This window comes from Helianthus annuus, chromosome 14 (genome assembly GCF_002127325.2).
Source record: "Helianthus annuus cultivar XRQ/B chromosome 14, HanXRQr2.0-SUNRISE, whole genome shotgun sequence".
In the NCBI taxonomy this organism is placed as follows: Eukaryota; Viridiplantae; Streptophyta; class Magnoliopsida; order Asterales; family Asteraceae; genus Helianthus; species Helianthus annuus.
In genome coordinates this window covers 130,772,543-130,787,950 of record NC_035446.2, presented here as the reverse complement: position 1 = coordinate 130,787,950, position 15,408 = coordinate 130,772,543, and the positions used below count along the sequence as shown (strand labels likewise).

General features: G+C 36.3%; 2 protein-coding genes across 2 annotated transcripts; one reads left to right on the top strand and one right to left on the bottom strand.

Annotated features, from left to right (window-relative positions):
- Nucleotides 1-592: 592 nt before the first annotated feature.
- LOC110903777 (14 kDa zinc-binding protein) lies at nt 593-3,068 on the bottom strand. The gene is made up of 6 exons (XM_022149563.2): nt 2,933-3,068; nt 2,743-2,853; nt 1,816-1,902; nt 1,277-1,424; nt 1,040-1,157; nt 593-951 (listed from the first exon to the last, which is right to left on the bottom strand). The coding sequence occupies exons 1-6, from the start codon at nt 2,974-2,976 to the stop codon at nt 884-886; spliced, it is 576 nt and encodes a 191-aa protein (XP_022005255.1). The 5' UTR covers nt 2,977-3,068; the 3' UTR covers nt 593-883.
- A 5,269-nt stretch (nt 3,069-8,337) lies between these two features.
- Nucleotides 8,338-10,361, top strand: LOC110903778 (cytochrome c6, chloroplastic). Its single transcript, XM_022149564.2, has 6 exons — nt 8,338-8,520; nt 8,615-8,744; nt 9,359-9,456; nt 9,565-9,596; nt 9,691-9,754; nt 9,857-10,361. Exons 1-6 carry the CDS (start codon nt 8,359-8,361, stop codon nt 9,995-9,997), a joined length of 627 nt encoding a protein of 208 aa, XP_022005256.1. The 5' UTR covers nt 8,338-8,358; the 3' UTR covers nt 9,998-10,361.
- Nucleotides 10,362-15,408: the final 5,047 nt, after the last annotated feature.

Here is a 15,408-nt window from a genome sequence, read left to right as displayed (position 1 = left end):
TACACATTTGTGAATTGGTCGGGTCCAGGTTCTTTGGGTTTTGTACTTTTTTATAAGGGTGGTATAAATCAAATGATCTAGAGATTCTAAAGCTTTAAGTGTTAGGAGGTTCAGGTTTGTCAAAAAAAAAAAAAAAAAAAAAAAAAAAAAAAAAAAAAAATCGAGCTCAACTCACTGAAAGTGATATCAACGCTATTGAAGTATTAATAACCTAACGAAGGGATAGACTATAGCAGGGTCAACAATTTTGCACTCGTGAGTACCCAAGAAATACACATTTGAGTGCACACGATTAAAGTTTATCATGTTCTTGATGATGATCGTGGATATTCACGAGCAGAGCAGATATCTGATTGATTAGATAACTTGTTGTAAGGACCGCATTGGCCCAGAACCTTTGTGGAACATTATGTGAATCATCATAAAGCAAGCAATGTCCATCAAATGACGGTTTGTTGTTCAACGATGACATTCTGGAGATCGATATGCACATGATGACTCACGTCCTAATGTCGAAAGACAGATATTCTTTTGCATTATTAGACCGAAATGTATAACATAAATATCAAACTTGGTTTTAACAGGCATAAAATTCACAAAAAAAAATAAATAAATAAATAAAACAGAGTTTGATTTCGTGATTTGAACACCCAAGTTGCATGAGAACGATCATCAACAAACGTAATGAAATACTTAAACATCATAGTGAACCAAGCAAACCTCTGGTAATGATATATTTTGTTGAACTTGAGATTGATATAGCGTCGAACATTATATGTTAATACACTTTAACTCAGTAAACCCTCCTTCGTAGTACATAAACCACCTGGAACGAGCTACGAAAATGAAAACTGAAGCAGTGAAATGATGGTTTAAACGTCAATCAACCAGGTGGCCATTTCAACTGTCTTCCACCAAGAACATGCAAATGAAGATGATAAACCGATTGACCTACACATACAAATCAACACATGTGATCATCAACAGGTTAACAAACAGCTTATACGAAATTCAGAATAAATAGAAGCTAAAGCGTTACATGCAGAGGCGCCACTGTTAATGACCACACGGAATCCATCAACAATGCCTTCTTTTTCCGCAACTATTTTTGATGCATGAAGAAGATGACCCAATATGTCTTCGTGTCGTGGTTCAGCCTTATTAATTGCAGGAGAAAATTAGTATCTCAACATGTAGCTATATATTAATAAAAACAATTAAAGAGTACATAATTTAGCAGTATAGATGCAACAGGAAGTTAAGTAAAAGAAATAACCTTGCCAAGCTCTGTTAACCCGTTTCTGAGCTTTGGGATGACTAAAACATGAACAGGTGCTTGAGGATTAATATCACGAAACGCTAGAACTTTGTCGTCTTCATAGACAATGCTAGAAGGGATCTCCTTTGAAATAATCTTGTCAAATCTGACACGAACTCAAATCTACTAAGTTATATAAAATTGAACCAGAAGATGGTCATAACACATTTGAGAAAAAGAAAAGTGTAGTAAACAAGCCGCCAAATATATATCAAACTTTTCTAAGAACTTTGTTCTTTAAACACGATTGCAGATTTGCTTATGCTGATTGACTTTGAAAGTTAACAATGTTTTTTCATATCTTTTCTCATTTTTGATACCCTTGGGTCCCTATCTTAGGAAACTGCAAAACGATATATCGAAGCTTTTTAAAACTGAAAGTTTAGTTTAAACTTTAAACATATTATCATGTATTGAGTATTAAATTCTCGTGCATGGTGTATTAAGAAAACAAATGAACTCATCAATCATTTCACAAGATAGGGACCGGACAATACATGGTTGGAGCTCCACTGTTAGCTTCTGTTGCTGCTGCTTTAGCAGCAGCCTCTTCATCATGTGTTGCACTCACACGAGACATGGCCCTAATATAAGAAGAAGAATAATAAAAAAAAAAAAAACGTTAGATATAGAAACAGTTAGCTAATTCAAGTAACAAAATGAAACGAGTAGGGGTGTTCAAAAGAGAAACAATAACTACTTATCGATGAATACATTATCTTTGAATCATTATGAACTACTTTGTATTCACTAGTGACTGTGAATCCATGTATTCTATCAGGAAATATGTTGTATTTTCAGAACGACTAGCTCAAACCTACTCCTAAAGTTACAACGATAAACACACGCATTCAACGAAGAATACAATGTTTATTGATTCAATAATACATATAGCGTATGCCGTATTCACCGGTGAAGTAAATCGCACCAATAGCAAAGCAAAGGTAGGGTCTGAGGGGGGTAAGATGTAGACAACCTTACCTCTATACCATATGAATAGTGAGGCTGCTTCCAGTGACACCCCCGGCTCGATAGAAGTTTTGTATCAAGCCTTGGACATAAGGCACATAACACTCAACAATTGGGACAAAAGCCGATTAGTGCATGTACCCCCTTGTCTTTCGGCTATCAATGCCACCACATGATGCATGATTAACCGTCCCTCACTTTTTAACGTTATTTTCACGAAATTAGTAAAATAACGTTAAATTAGTACACTTTCACTTTTGCCCTGAGGGGCCACACAAATATGCATTATATGCATATACAGGGCGTACAAATAAATAACTTGAGTATGATTATTACAATCTTATATGTATACAGCTAGATTCAATCCATCATACAATCTAAATAGTAGTCAATTTCAGTAACCTAAACGCATATTAAATAACCCCAAAAATTGGGGAAAAGGAGAAATTGAATACCTGTGTGGACAATGGCGAACTGGAAGTTGAAAAGTTGATTGAATTAGGCGAACGGAATTCGGTGGCTTCAAAGGATTGAAATGGGGTAATGTTGGGAGAGTTATTGTGCTCCTGGTTTTAAAATTGGGAAAAATAATAAGAAACAGAATTGATAAGAAGAAGAAGAGGGGTGAGAAAGAGGAGGTGTTACCGTAGCAGAGAGGAGCTGATGGCGGCCATATATCGGCAGCTCATTGTCGCCGGTGCCGGCACTTCCTTGATACCAGAAAATTTGCAGCACAGTTTTTTCTTACGAGATAACCAAAGACAATTGTAAATCAGTTATTTCATTTATTTTATCCAAATAAAATCGATAAGAGTTAATTGTCATTTTCGTGTCTTATGTAAGTTCGGGCCAAATTTTAAATTTGTATTATTTTAGTCTCTAACATTTTTGAAACATGTCAGTTCTATTCATAAATACACGAGTTAACTGCGTTTTTTGTAACTGTGGTTTTTCCAATTATTCTATTCAATCTTAGCTTTTTAAATGAAACTAGAATATCATTGACGAAAATAGTACAAATTAAACTTTGGTCTGAACTGCTGTAATTGAACAAACTACAGTGATGAAAATAACAGTTAACTCAATTATTAATAATCACTCAAATTCCCATGAAATTAACCAAACACCCTGAAAATGTAAAGAAGAGTAAGAAAACACACCCGTGAAATAAACCAACCACCGTAAAAATGTAAAAAAAAAGTATGAAAAGGTATTGAATTGTTTTTTTTATAAAATATATTTGACTTTGCAGCATGTTAATAAATTTTAGGATTTAGAGTTAGATATTTTTTTATTTAAGTTAAATCGTTAATTTCGTACCCTCAACTTTTAGAGTTGTCGATTTTACCCCAACTTTAAAAAAATATGATTTTGACCCCTCAACTTTATAATACGTTTTAGTATAATTTCAAGTTTGTCTTCTACACCGAGTCACGGTATAAGTTTGCGTGTGTTTTTTCTGTGTTTTACGTCACATGGCGGTATAAGTTCGAATTTGTCTACGTTTTACGCCGAGTCAAGGTATAAGTTCATGTTTGTCTTTTTCTACGTTTTACGTCACGTGACAGCTATCACAGTACTCACCTACACTCAATTTGCACAGCTAGAAGCAATCATCGATCTTATTTACCCCAAATTACCGTTTTTAGGGTTAACCGAACCCTAATTTAAGTTTTTCTTATCAAAATCGCCAGACGAAACGTCATCGTTTTGTGTTAATCTTATCCGCAAATCGGTACCCTAGGATTTGTTGTTCGATTTTGATTATATCAATACTTATCGCCAGACGAAACATCATCTTTTGTGTTACAAGAAGTAGATAAATTGCTGAAACTGTATACTTTCATGTTCAGTTTTGTGTATGTATAACAGTATAAGTATCCAGGTTTAGTTGCATCATGGACTGAGGAACCGAACATGTTTGAACCTGTTTGGTGCAGTTTTCCATCAGAATGGTGTTGTCAGACGTCGGGACGTAGTGATCACCGTAAAGACGGTGGAGGCTTCCACGGCACGGCCACACTCCGTCGGAAGGCCCACTAGAATATAGTCTGGCTTGATTTGATGTACTTTTAAATCCTCGATTAAAACGGTGCCGTTTGTGGTGCAGTTTAGCTGGATTTCGCAGCTGATTGGGTATGGGATGTCATTGAGTATGCTGTTGGAACATTTCTGGTTACAGTGGGGTTTAGAGAGGGAGAAAGTTGCTTGTTTTGAAAGAGATAGAGAGAGAGAGAGAGAAAATCTAAATAAATTAGTTTTTTATTTTTTAATTATAGGGGAATTTGGTCATTTAGCAAAACTTAACAACAAAATTCTAACTGTGTAAGAAAATTGGACTCAAATGGTTATGAAAAGTGGCTATAGGGACTCAGGGCGTTAAACATTTTGATTTTGGACTAAAGTGGTTAAAACAACTAAAACACAGGGACCCAAAAAGTAAATTACCCTATATTCTAATTTATACTTATATCTATGTAATGTATTATATCCTAATTTATAATAGTTATATACATAAAAAGAGTAAACTGCCATTTTGGTCACTAAGGTTTGGTCACTTTTGCCACTTTAGTCCAAACCTCAAACCTTTTGCATCTGGGTCATTGTGGTTTCAGTTTTATTGTCATTTTGGTCCAAAAGTGAAATCAGTTCATATTTATCTTATAAAATCCTGCTATTTTGTCATTTTCCTCATGGGCAAAATGGTCATTTTATGTTTGAACCCTAATAAAAGAACCATCTCCTTCCCCACAATTCCATTTTATGTTTGAAACCTAATAACAGAACCATCGCCTCATCCACCCCACCCCTACCTACCGTTCTCCATCACCAAACACCATCCTCCATCTTCACTCCGAACCGGAAACACTCTACAACACCATCATCTCCGCCGCTCATCTCTTTCAACCACCTGCAGTCGTCTTTGACCTCCGTCTTCAACCACAGCCGCATCACCTCCACCACTCGCAGCCGATCTCCGACTCAGGTACGTCTCTGTTTCTCTTCTGTCTTTCAACCGATGTCCCGAGAAACCTGACTTCAAGAGGTCTGCCTATGTTCTGCAACACTTCACGCTCTGGTGACTACACCTGAACCAACCCACATCCTCACCGACCCGGCTAACCCCAATACCTATTTAAGTCGTACCTCCTGTTACCGGACCGAACAGTTCCAGTTCTATAACTTTTGCTATTTTATCATGGAATTGAAATGGGTTTGATATCAGTGAAACCGATTGAAACCCACCACTACTGTCCAACGTTATAGTTCCCCTTCGCCCGATTTCAACAGCTATTAAAACCCTTTCAAGCAGCTCACACAATGGGGATGTGTTCTAGGCAGGGTTAGGGCTCACATTCAGATTGGGGGAAATTCATATCTAGAGATTGGTGAGAAGGAGGTGGTGGTAGCGGCTGTGGTGAGGAGGTAGTGGTGGCGATGGTGAAAAGTAGGGGTCTTCATCGAATCGAATATCGAATTTTCGAATTATTTGAATCGAATTATTCAAATAATTTTTATTTTTCCTTGAATTCGTATTCGATTCGAATTCGATTAAAACTTATTGAATTCGATTCGAATTAGTATTCGAATAAAAAACCCAATTCGTATTCGATTCGTATTCGATTAAAAATTCGAATTCGAATTCGAATCGAGTTTGAATAAATTCGTTTTGATTTAGATTCTTTAAAAACATGTGAATAACTATCAAAATGAAGCATAAATTTTAAAGGAGCCATAAAACACGATATCATATTAAAAAGTTTCAAATTAAGTACTATAAGTCTAAAATTCAAAACGAGAAGTCGGGAATAACCACTTCACATTACAAGATAATATTTTTAGGATTAGAATCTATTGATAGATTTGTTGCTTAGGTTTTAATTATGAGCCATGTAGTGGGTTTGGTAATGGGTAATTTTAATACTTGGAATAAATTTTGAAAATAATTTATAGTATAGCCTAATAAAAGTTATATATGTGTTATATATAAAAATAATAAATAAAAATGTATAATTTTTATTCGAATTTTGAATCGAATCGAATTTGAAATTATAAATTCGTATTCGATTTACTTGACTCGAATTGAATAGAATTCGAATTCTTATAATCGAAATGAATTCTTGATAATCGAATCGAATTTAAACGAATTTCGAATTTTCGAATTCGAAACGAATTCTGAACACCCCTAGTGAAAAGGGGGAGGAGGTGGCGGTGGTGGAGTTCATGGTGGTGGTGGTGTTAGAGATAGGAGAGAGGGAGAGAGTAAGAGAAGGGATCTGAGAGTGGTGTTTTGAGGTTTATATATATATATATATATATATGGGAAGGATGTATAGAAAACCCACTTTAATTCAGAAAACCCGTGAAACTCAAAGCTCCCGATGTTTTTTTATTTTGAAAAAATTTACACATGTTATATACATGTTTTTAAGGGTTTTGGGCAAAAAAAATCAAAAAAGCGCCGAGTAGATATTTAAAAAAAAATAAACAAGTTTTGGTGTAACATATGTTACATTCATCTGACATATTTGTAACATGTGTTACACCAAAACTTGTTTATTTTTTTTAAATATCTACTCGGCGCTTTTTTGATTTTTTTTGCCCAAAACCCTTAAAAACATGTATATAACATGTGTAAATTTTTTCAAAATAAAAAAACATCGGGAGCTTTGAGTTTCCTGGGTTTTCTAAATTAAAGTGGGTTTTCTATAGATATTTGCACTATATATATATATATATATATATATATATATATATATATATATATATATATATATATATATATATATATAGGGGAAGGTTCTATGCAGAACACTAAATATTGCGAGAACACGCAGAACACAATGAATCACCTATTTTTTCTATCCTAAAAACCTAAAAAGTAAATGAAAATGTTACAAATATAAGATTTATTATTTCTTACACTAGAATTCAAAACAAAATATGGAAAAATTTTACTTTTTGTATAACCTACACATATGTAGGTTATGTGTAGGTTAAATTACCAACATGTATGTAGGATATGTGTAGGTTAAAATATTTGGTTTTTTATGTATATATAATACAGATATGAATGTAAGAAACATAAAATTTTAAAAATACGTACTTTAAATCCCAAAATTTAGTGTTTTAGAGTTGTTCTCGCAATAGTTAGTGTTCTGTAATGATCCTCATCCTATATATATATATATATATATATATATATATATATATATATATATATATATATAGGGTGGGGTTCGGCTAGAAAGTCCAAATTTCCTAGAAAGTGTAAAAAGTCATAAAACACTCTAATTTCAGCCATAAAACACACTTAAAACCCACAAATAACAGAGTGAAAATTACTAAAACACCATATTCAAACCATAATAGTTCATAAAAACTTAAAACACACAATCGTATAACTATGAATATAAAACACAACATGCTAATCAACATAAAACACAATAATATTTGTTATTCGATAGTCAGAGCCTTATCATCCAAAACACAATACACAACCCACATATATGATGTTTTATTAATCTTCATTTTGTTATTTGTGGGTTTTTGGTGTGTTTTATCGTTGACAATTTGGTGTTTTATGACTTTCTACACTTTTTAGGAAATTTGGACTTTCTAGCCAACTCCTAGCCTATATATATATATATATTAATGCTTAAAATGACCATTTTGCCCTTGAGAAAAAGAACAAAATAGCTGGATTTTATAAGACAAATATGACCTGATTTCACTTTTGAACCAAAATGACAATAAAACTGAAACCACAGGGACCCAAATGCAAAAAGTTTGAAATTTGGACTAAAGTGAAAAAAGTGATTAAATCTCAGGGACCAAAATCACAGTTTACTCCATAAAAAAATTATACATTAACTAGTGTAGTTAATATCTGACGGGAATTGGATCAAGTATGAAACACGAGTTTACAACCGTACCAGTATAGGATTACGAAGACCCGACCCGACCCAACCTGTTCCTAACAACCCTCTCGTGGTTCTCTTATTTTAAAACTAATCAAAACGACATCATAAACGGATTACACATTTTTTTAATACACGATTTTAAAGCTAATGAAAACCGACATCATAAACAGATTTTTCCAAACGGATTACGGTTCTGATACCCAGAAACAGAATCAACTTTCAAACTCCGAAATCTCTGGTTCTCATACAATGCTGCTGTCGGCCATCCCCAATTGCAACAGCAGCTTCATTTCCACTGCTCCAAATCAGGTATACCTCTCTCATTCACATACCTGTAGTAGTCGTGAGTATTTGGATTTTAATTTCTGATATTATCACCAATTTGAGTTGATTCTGCATTCAGAAAAAGGGGAAGCAAGAAGCTGAAGCCCAATTAGTGGTGAAGCCACATCAAGAATTGAAGTTTGTACAAAGATTAGCCCCACCTTTATTCGCTGCATTTCTAGCCTTATCTCCTATCATCGCTCCCCCAGGTAAACAATTTCCATCCATTTCATTCAATTATAATAATCTGCTAGTATTCTAATATCACAAATAGATATACTCCCTCATTGCTGTCGAAATTGGAATAGATATTTTGTAATTAGGGTTCGTGTGATCCCCAGATGTTGCTAGACATGTTGGTTGAACACTTAATTATAATTAGAGTTAAATGCCTTTTTAGTCCCTGTGGTTTGAGCCATTTTGCCAGTTTAGTACAAAAGTTTCATTTTTTTTGCCTATTGGGTCTAAAAAGGTTTCACCGTTGCCATTTTAGTCCACTGGTTAACTTCATCCATTATTTCCGTTAACGACAAGGGCAACTCGGTCATGGCCGAATTGCCCTTCTAGTTAACAAAATTACATATAAAATGACTGAATTGCCCTTCTCGTTAATAGAAGGGCAATTCGGCCATGACCGAGTTGCCCTTCTCGTTGACAGAAATAATGGATGAGGTTAACCCAGTGGATTAAAATGGCAACGGTGAAACCTTTTTAGACACACAGGTGAAAAATGAAACCTTTGAACTAAATTGGCAAAATGACCCAAACCACAAGGACAAAAATGGCATTTAACTCTAATTATAATTATTTCCATGTTTAATAGTGTCATATGGCCAAGCAATCGATGTACAACGAGGAGCTTCATTGTTTAACCGTGCTTGCATCGGATGTCATGATGCTGGTGGAAACATATTACAACCTGTGAGTGAGTTTCTTCAAACAATAGATCAGTGTTAGTTGTGACAGTCAAATTAAGTCTTAATTTCTACTTTAGAAAAAAAAACCCCAAATTTCATTGTTTTCTTTCAGGGTGCAACTCTGTTTCTGAAAGATCTTCAAAGGTAGCCAAAATTATCAATATCAATTTTATTTTCTTAATTGGTACTTGTATTATCAAATCAATAATTTATCCATCATGGGATTGTACTTTCGCAGGAACGGAATTGACACTGAAGAGGAAATTTACCGGATAACATATTATGGAAAAGGGAGAATGCCTGTAAGTTTCATCTTGAAACGAAATCTTTAAGATGTTTTTACCAAATATCAGTGGGCATTGGGTTGCATACATGGTGTGTTTATAGTTACATGTTGCATGCAGGGGTTTGGAGAGATGTGTACACCGAGGGGTCAGTGCACATTTGGAGCTCGTTTGCAGGAAGATGAAATAAGACTTCTGGCTGATTTTGTGAAGTCGCAAGCAGATCAAGGATGGCCAAACATTGTAAACAATGGAGATTGAGCCATTCAGGTGTCATGATATTGTTGGTGAAGAGTAACCAACTTTTACCATTAGAGACATCGTTTTATGAGGTTAAGCTCTATGTTTTGTGATTAGTTGGATAAAAAAAAGTAGAAGGGGAGTCTATGTTCTAAAAGGTGAATGTACACGACACGAGTAGAGGTGAGTGCCTTTAGGGGGCTTTTAGTATGGCGTTTTTGCGCATCACACCGCCTCCTGTACTGGGATGCTTTCTTTTCTTTTTTGAAGCCCATATCCCTTAAAACCTAAGCTATCAATAGGATTCCAGCTTCCTCATATATGTAATCTGTTTTGTGATGCTATATTAATGTCTCATTTGTGTACATAATGTTTTTTGAGGCTTGCTAATAGTAGTCACTCCAAATACACTTAATAGGAATTAGAGTGAAGAGAGGAAATGAAAGTGGGATTAGTTGTCATTATTAGTGCATTACATCTTCTATTTATAGCTCAACATTTGACTTAGTTGACTAAATGACTTAACTAATGCTAACTAAAAGCAGACGATACTAATAGTAATTGATTTACCAACTAATACCCGCGTCTTGTAGGATTTGAACCCCCAACCTTTTGGTTGTAGAGCACATCACTCAACCACCACAACGTCCCATTGAAGACATTAATTTGGTAGGTATGCCGTATGTGATAATATTCATGGCTGATTTTGTTAGTGAGGATAGATAATGGGCTAAAGCCGAACCTACAATCTACAATTGATGTTTCCCTTAATTTGTTATCGGCCATTCAAAAACCCCATTGTATCCTACATTTAGTGTCAAACACAAAAGGCTGCATGGGAGGAAGGGTCCAGCTTTGGTTTCTTAGCTTCATGCCATAGGACCAAGACGTGTGTATATGAGGCTAAATATGAGTTTTTTTAAGATGAAACTTCGAAACAGAGCTTGATTATTTAAATTAATTTGTGGAGATTGTTATCAACCATCCATAAGATGCATGTGAAGAATTAACCCCGCTAAAGAATTAACCAAGTGATTCAAACAAGCACACATAAACTGAATATTGCTTAGACCGTGGGTATGGTGGGGCGGGGGTTTGTGGCATGAGTTTGACACGTAGAGTTCGAGCCCCCCCTCCCCCTCGACGAGTGACGTGTCCGTAGGGTATGGCGGGGCGTGGCTAGCACGGCGTGGCATGGCCATGTGTATAAAAATAAAAAAAAATCTAAAATTAAAAAATACACACAACAATTAAAAAAAAGCCTACAATTTTATTAAAATTTCCTAAACATTATTACAAAATTCTAAAAAAAAAAGATTACAAAATAAAAAAAAGCCTAAAAAGGATTACAAAATAAAAAAAAAACGTAGAGCGTTAGGTAGATTTCGAAAAGGCCAAGCTTGTCGAACGGCTTTCGCTCCTTGCCCCAGAACTCGATGTTCGCCACCGCCACCCGGTCTTCGTGGCTTATCTCACCGCCCGAGACGCTGTCGTAGTAGGCTTTGAAACGATCGAGCGTCGGTCGTAGCTCGCGCCATTTGTGTTGGCATGCGTTTAAATTGTGCCGGTCGTTTCCCACGTTATGCCGGTAGCTAGCAAAAGCTTCCGGCCAGTAACGGGTCTCCCCGGGTTGGCGGCCCTTCATTGCGTCAACGACGCTCGTGACAAGAGCTAGCTCTTCCTCGTGTGTCCAAGAGGCCATCGATCAAGTGTGTGTGGGTAGCGGGTGCGATCAAGTGTTTTTGGGTTGGGGTAGTGGTGGATAGCCAGTGGGGTTGGGGGTTATATATAGCGATGTTGACTGTTGGGTGGGTGAACCGCTTGTGTCGCAACCCCCGTCCCCCTATACAAACACGGGAACGGGCGGCCGCGGCCAGTTTCGGTGGTATCTTGTTTTTGTCTATTTTGGCAGCGGAATTTACATCAGAACCATAGTTAGGAAATATTTTGTCAGAGTAAAATACCACATTTTCATAATATTAAACACATGGGATAAAACCCAAGTTTTCAGTACACGCTTTTTTCATAGGAATACATCCTATTTTTATTTAATAAAACATCTATTTTATTTTAGGTAACTTTATTGCCACTTTTCCAAGCCTTCAGTGCTGTCCAGCTGGCTTCTATTTGGCTTTCACATTTTGTTACATGAAACGCGTTTAAAAACATTTTGTCAGTGGAAATACTGGTGAGTGATTCCCAGTTCAATCAAGTTTTAAATAAAACTATTGTACAATATTGAGGGCGGTCGCGCAATTACATTTGTTTCCAAGTCATATCAATTACCACCCACGGTACTGTCGTTCCGACTTATGGTCATGTTACTCCTCGCAAGGCGGTAACAAATTTTTTATACAAAACCCCAAATTTACTGACTGTAATTGTATCCTTACAAATACTCAATGACTGCTTAATGTATAATTAATTAAGTGAGGTTTTGTAAAAACAATTTGCAAAAAGGACATTACTCACATTGCTGTCTTAGGATTTTCAGTAAGGATTTCATGGGAATAATCTATAAATTACACAAGTGCACACGTGTTAGTATAATAACCCATTTTAACATTAGTAATACCCTCCCCGAGACGGCATTCCAACGACTACGTCGGGCAGAACCACGACAACCGTTACGAAACCCTAGATCAATCGGGCAGAGTATCTAATACGTATCCAGGGGTTATGATACTTACAACGGAGCAGAACCTCGTTATTTAGGGGTGTATTAGACCCGAGTATAATGCATACTATAAGAAAATTGAGAGAGAGATCGAGTGAATGAATGAATTCGACTGAAGGCCCTTCGTTGCAATTTATAGGGCCTGATTTGGCCTTTCTCGCGGCCCGCGTAAAACAAGACCAGGGCCTACGCGGCCCGCGTAGTAGCCCGGGTAGGGTTTAGGTGATCCGTGTCATCAGCTAGCTTCGACGTGTGTTGGGCCACGTGGTGGCCCAGGGTTTCCCCAGCTTTCACCTTGTCGCGGCCCGCGTAGGGGTTGAGGGGTGGCTTACGCGGCCCGCCTCAAACCCAAAATTCCATTTTTTAATTAATTATAATAATAATTAAGGTATTCGGGGTCCGTTTTCACGTACGGGGGTATTTTAGGACATATTAGGATATTTTAAAATATATTAGGGTGTCGGAAAAATATTACGAGGGTGTCAGTTTACTGTTGTTATATCCTCCCCACCTTGTTTTAAAGCTCGTCCTCGAGATCTACTGGAATAGGTGTGGATATTTCCTTTGCATTTCTGATTCAAGCTCCCAATGTATACTCTGGTCCTCTTTTGGAGTCCCACTTCACTTTGACCAGAACTAATCTCTTGTGCTTAAGATTCTTAATCTTCCCGTCTTCAATCTGCAGAGGCTTTTCTACAAATTTGAGATGTTCATTTACCTTTATATCCTTAAGAGGTACTACGAGTGATTCATCAGCTAAGCATTTCTTGAGATTAGATACATGAAATACATCATGTATTCCTGCCATTTCCTCTGGCAGTTGTAGCTGATAAGCTACAGGTCCTATTCTTCTAATAATCTCAAAAGGTCCAACATACCTGGGACTTAGCTTTCCCCTCTTGATGAATCTGACTACTCCTTTCCAAGGAGAAACTTTTAATAATACCTTGTCACCTACCTGAAATTCTAATGGCTTACGTCTGTTATCAACGTAGCTCTTTTGTCGATCACGTGCTGCTTTTAGTCGTTCCTTGACTTGAATGATCTTGTCAGTTGTTTCTTGCACTATCTCAGGTCCAGATAGTTGCTTCTCCACAAATTTCTGCCCAACAGACTGGGGTTCGGCACTTTCGTCCATAAAGTGCTTCAAATGGTGCAGCATTGATACTTGTGTGATAACTGTTATTATAAGAAAATTCTATTAAAGGTAAGTGATCATCCCAATTACCTCCGAAATCAATTACACAAGCTCTAAGCATATCTTCCATTGTCTGAATTGTCCTTTCGCTTTGTTCGTCCGTTTGAGGATGGTAAGTTGTGCTTAGATTCAACTTGGTTCCCATTGCTTTTTGGAAACTTGACCAAAAATGAGAGGTAAAACGGCTATCCCTATCAGAAACAATTGATAAAGGCGTTCCATGTAATGAAACGATTCCATTTACATACAATTTGGCTAATTGTTCCATAGTGAAAGTTTCTTTCATTGGTAGAAATGAGCTAATTTAGTTAGCCTATTGTCACACCCCGATATTTCCACGTATTACCGGTGGGCCAGTGGGGAGTATCATGACGTAGTTGATATCATCATAGTCAACAACACAATTTAAATGCACAGCAGAAGCAAAAGATAATTATATTACAACCGAATGAGAATATCAAAGTATTACAAACGGTATGTAAAAGATCCACAGGCGGATCAAATAAAAGAAAACTGTTCAATAGACTTTAGGCATCTAGAACTTGCAAGGTTCCCTATTAACACCCCGAGCTCCCAGCCAATTACGTACAGTACCTGTCATTTAACTTTTTTGGAAAATACGTCAGTTTACATTGGTAAATACAATTTAACTGACTCATTTTGAAAATATTTAAGAAAATTGATTTGAATGCACAAGGCACAAAAATTCTTTTATAACTTGGGACAATTTTATTAATAAAAATCTTGTATCTGATTTACATGTTTGTCCAACATTTAGGGCCGATGATTATACAAACCGATCAAGATTAATCGACACACCACAAATATAATCTCACAAGAAGACACCCTTACGAGTGAGTATATCTTTTACATACGCAACAGGAGGTGTTTTGCTTACACCTTGTGCTTAAGTTGTGGCCATTCACTTTTTAAATGAGCCAAGGATATCCAGGATAATCCCCAATGTTATTTGTTATCAAGAAATACAGATTAAAACGGGATTATGCAATTTAATCATCTCCGATTAAAAGGTTTCTACACCCGACCAAGCGGTATTTTTTATAATACCGTATCCCAAGCCCGTATAAGGGAAAATAAGTTAAACGTATTTACCTGAGCTAGCAATGCAATTTATACTCAACCATATATCCTAATCAGCAAGCACAAGTACCTTTACTGGGGTTCTTAATCTGGAACGAAGGTTTTATTAACCTATTAGATTCCTAACGGGTCTTATTTAAGTTGAAACTTAGACCGGTTAGTTTTAAGGAAGGGTTTATGGTTCAAAACGCAAGATTAAGCGCAGACCGGATTAGAATGTGATTTAGACTCGACAAGTTTGGGGACTTGTATAATATGGGTAAACTAAACACATTCTGGATTTTGAAGTGAAAATGATAAGGTTTGACCCGTTTCGGTCAATTTATGCAAACTAGTTACATAAACCGATCCGAACGCGAAACATGCGTAACGGGTAACCATAAGAATCATATACAGGTTTCCTAAGTTAATATGCCTTAAATATGTTGTGATATCAGTAAGATACCTTCCGTTATG

Coding starts and splice junctions, on each gene's coding strand:
- LOC110903778 (XM_022149564.2), top strand. CDS start 8,359: ATGAAAACCGACATCATAAACAGATTTTTCCAAACGGATTACGGTTCT. Junction 8,521..8,614: donor TTTCCACTGCTCCAAATCAG/GTATACCTCTCT, acceptor TTCTGCATTCAG/AAAAAGGGGAAGCAAGAAGC. Junction 8,745..9,358: donor TCCTATCATCGCTCCCCCAG/GTAAACAATTTC, acceptor CATGTTTAATAG/TGTCATATGGCCAAGCAATC.
- LOC110903777 (XM_022149563.2), bottom strand. CDS start 2,976: ATGAGCTGCCGATATATGGCCGCCATCAGCTCCTCTCTGCTACG. Junction 1,425..1,815: donor AACAGTGGAGCTCCAACCAT/GTATTGTCCGGT, acceptor AGTTCGTGTCAG/ATTTGACAAGATTATTTCAA. Junction 1,158..1,276: donor GGTTAACAGAGCTTGGCAAG/GTTATTTCTTTT, acceptor GCAATTAATAAG/GCTGAACCACGACACGAAGA.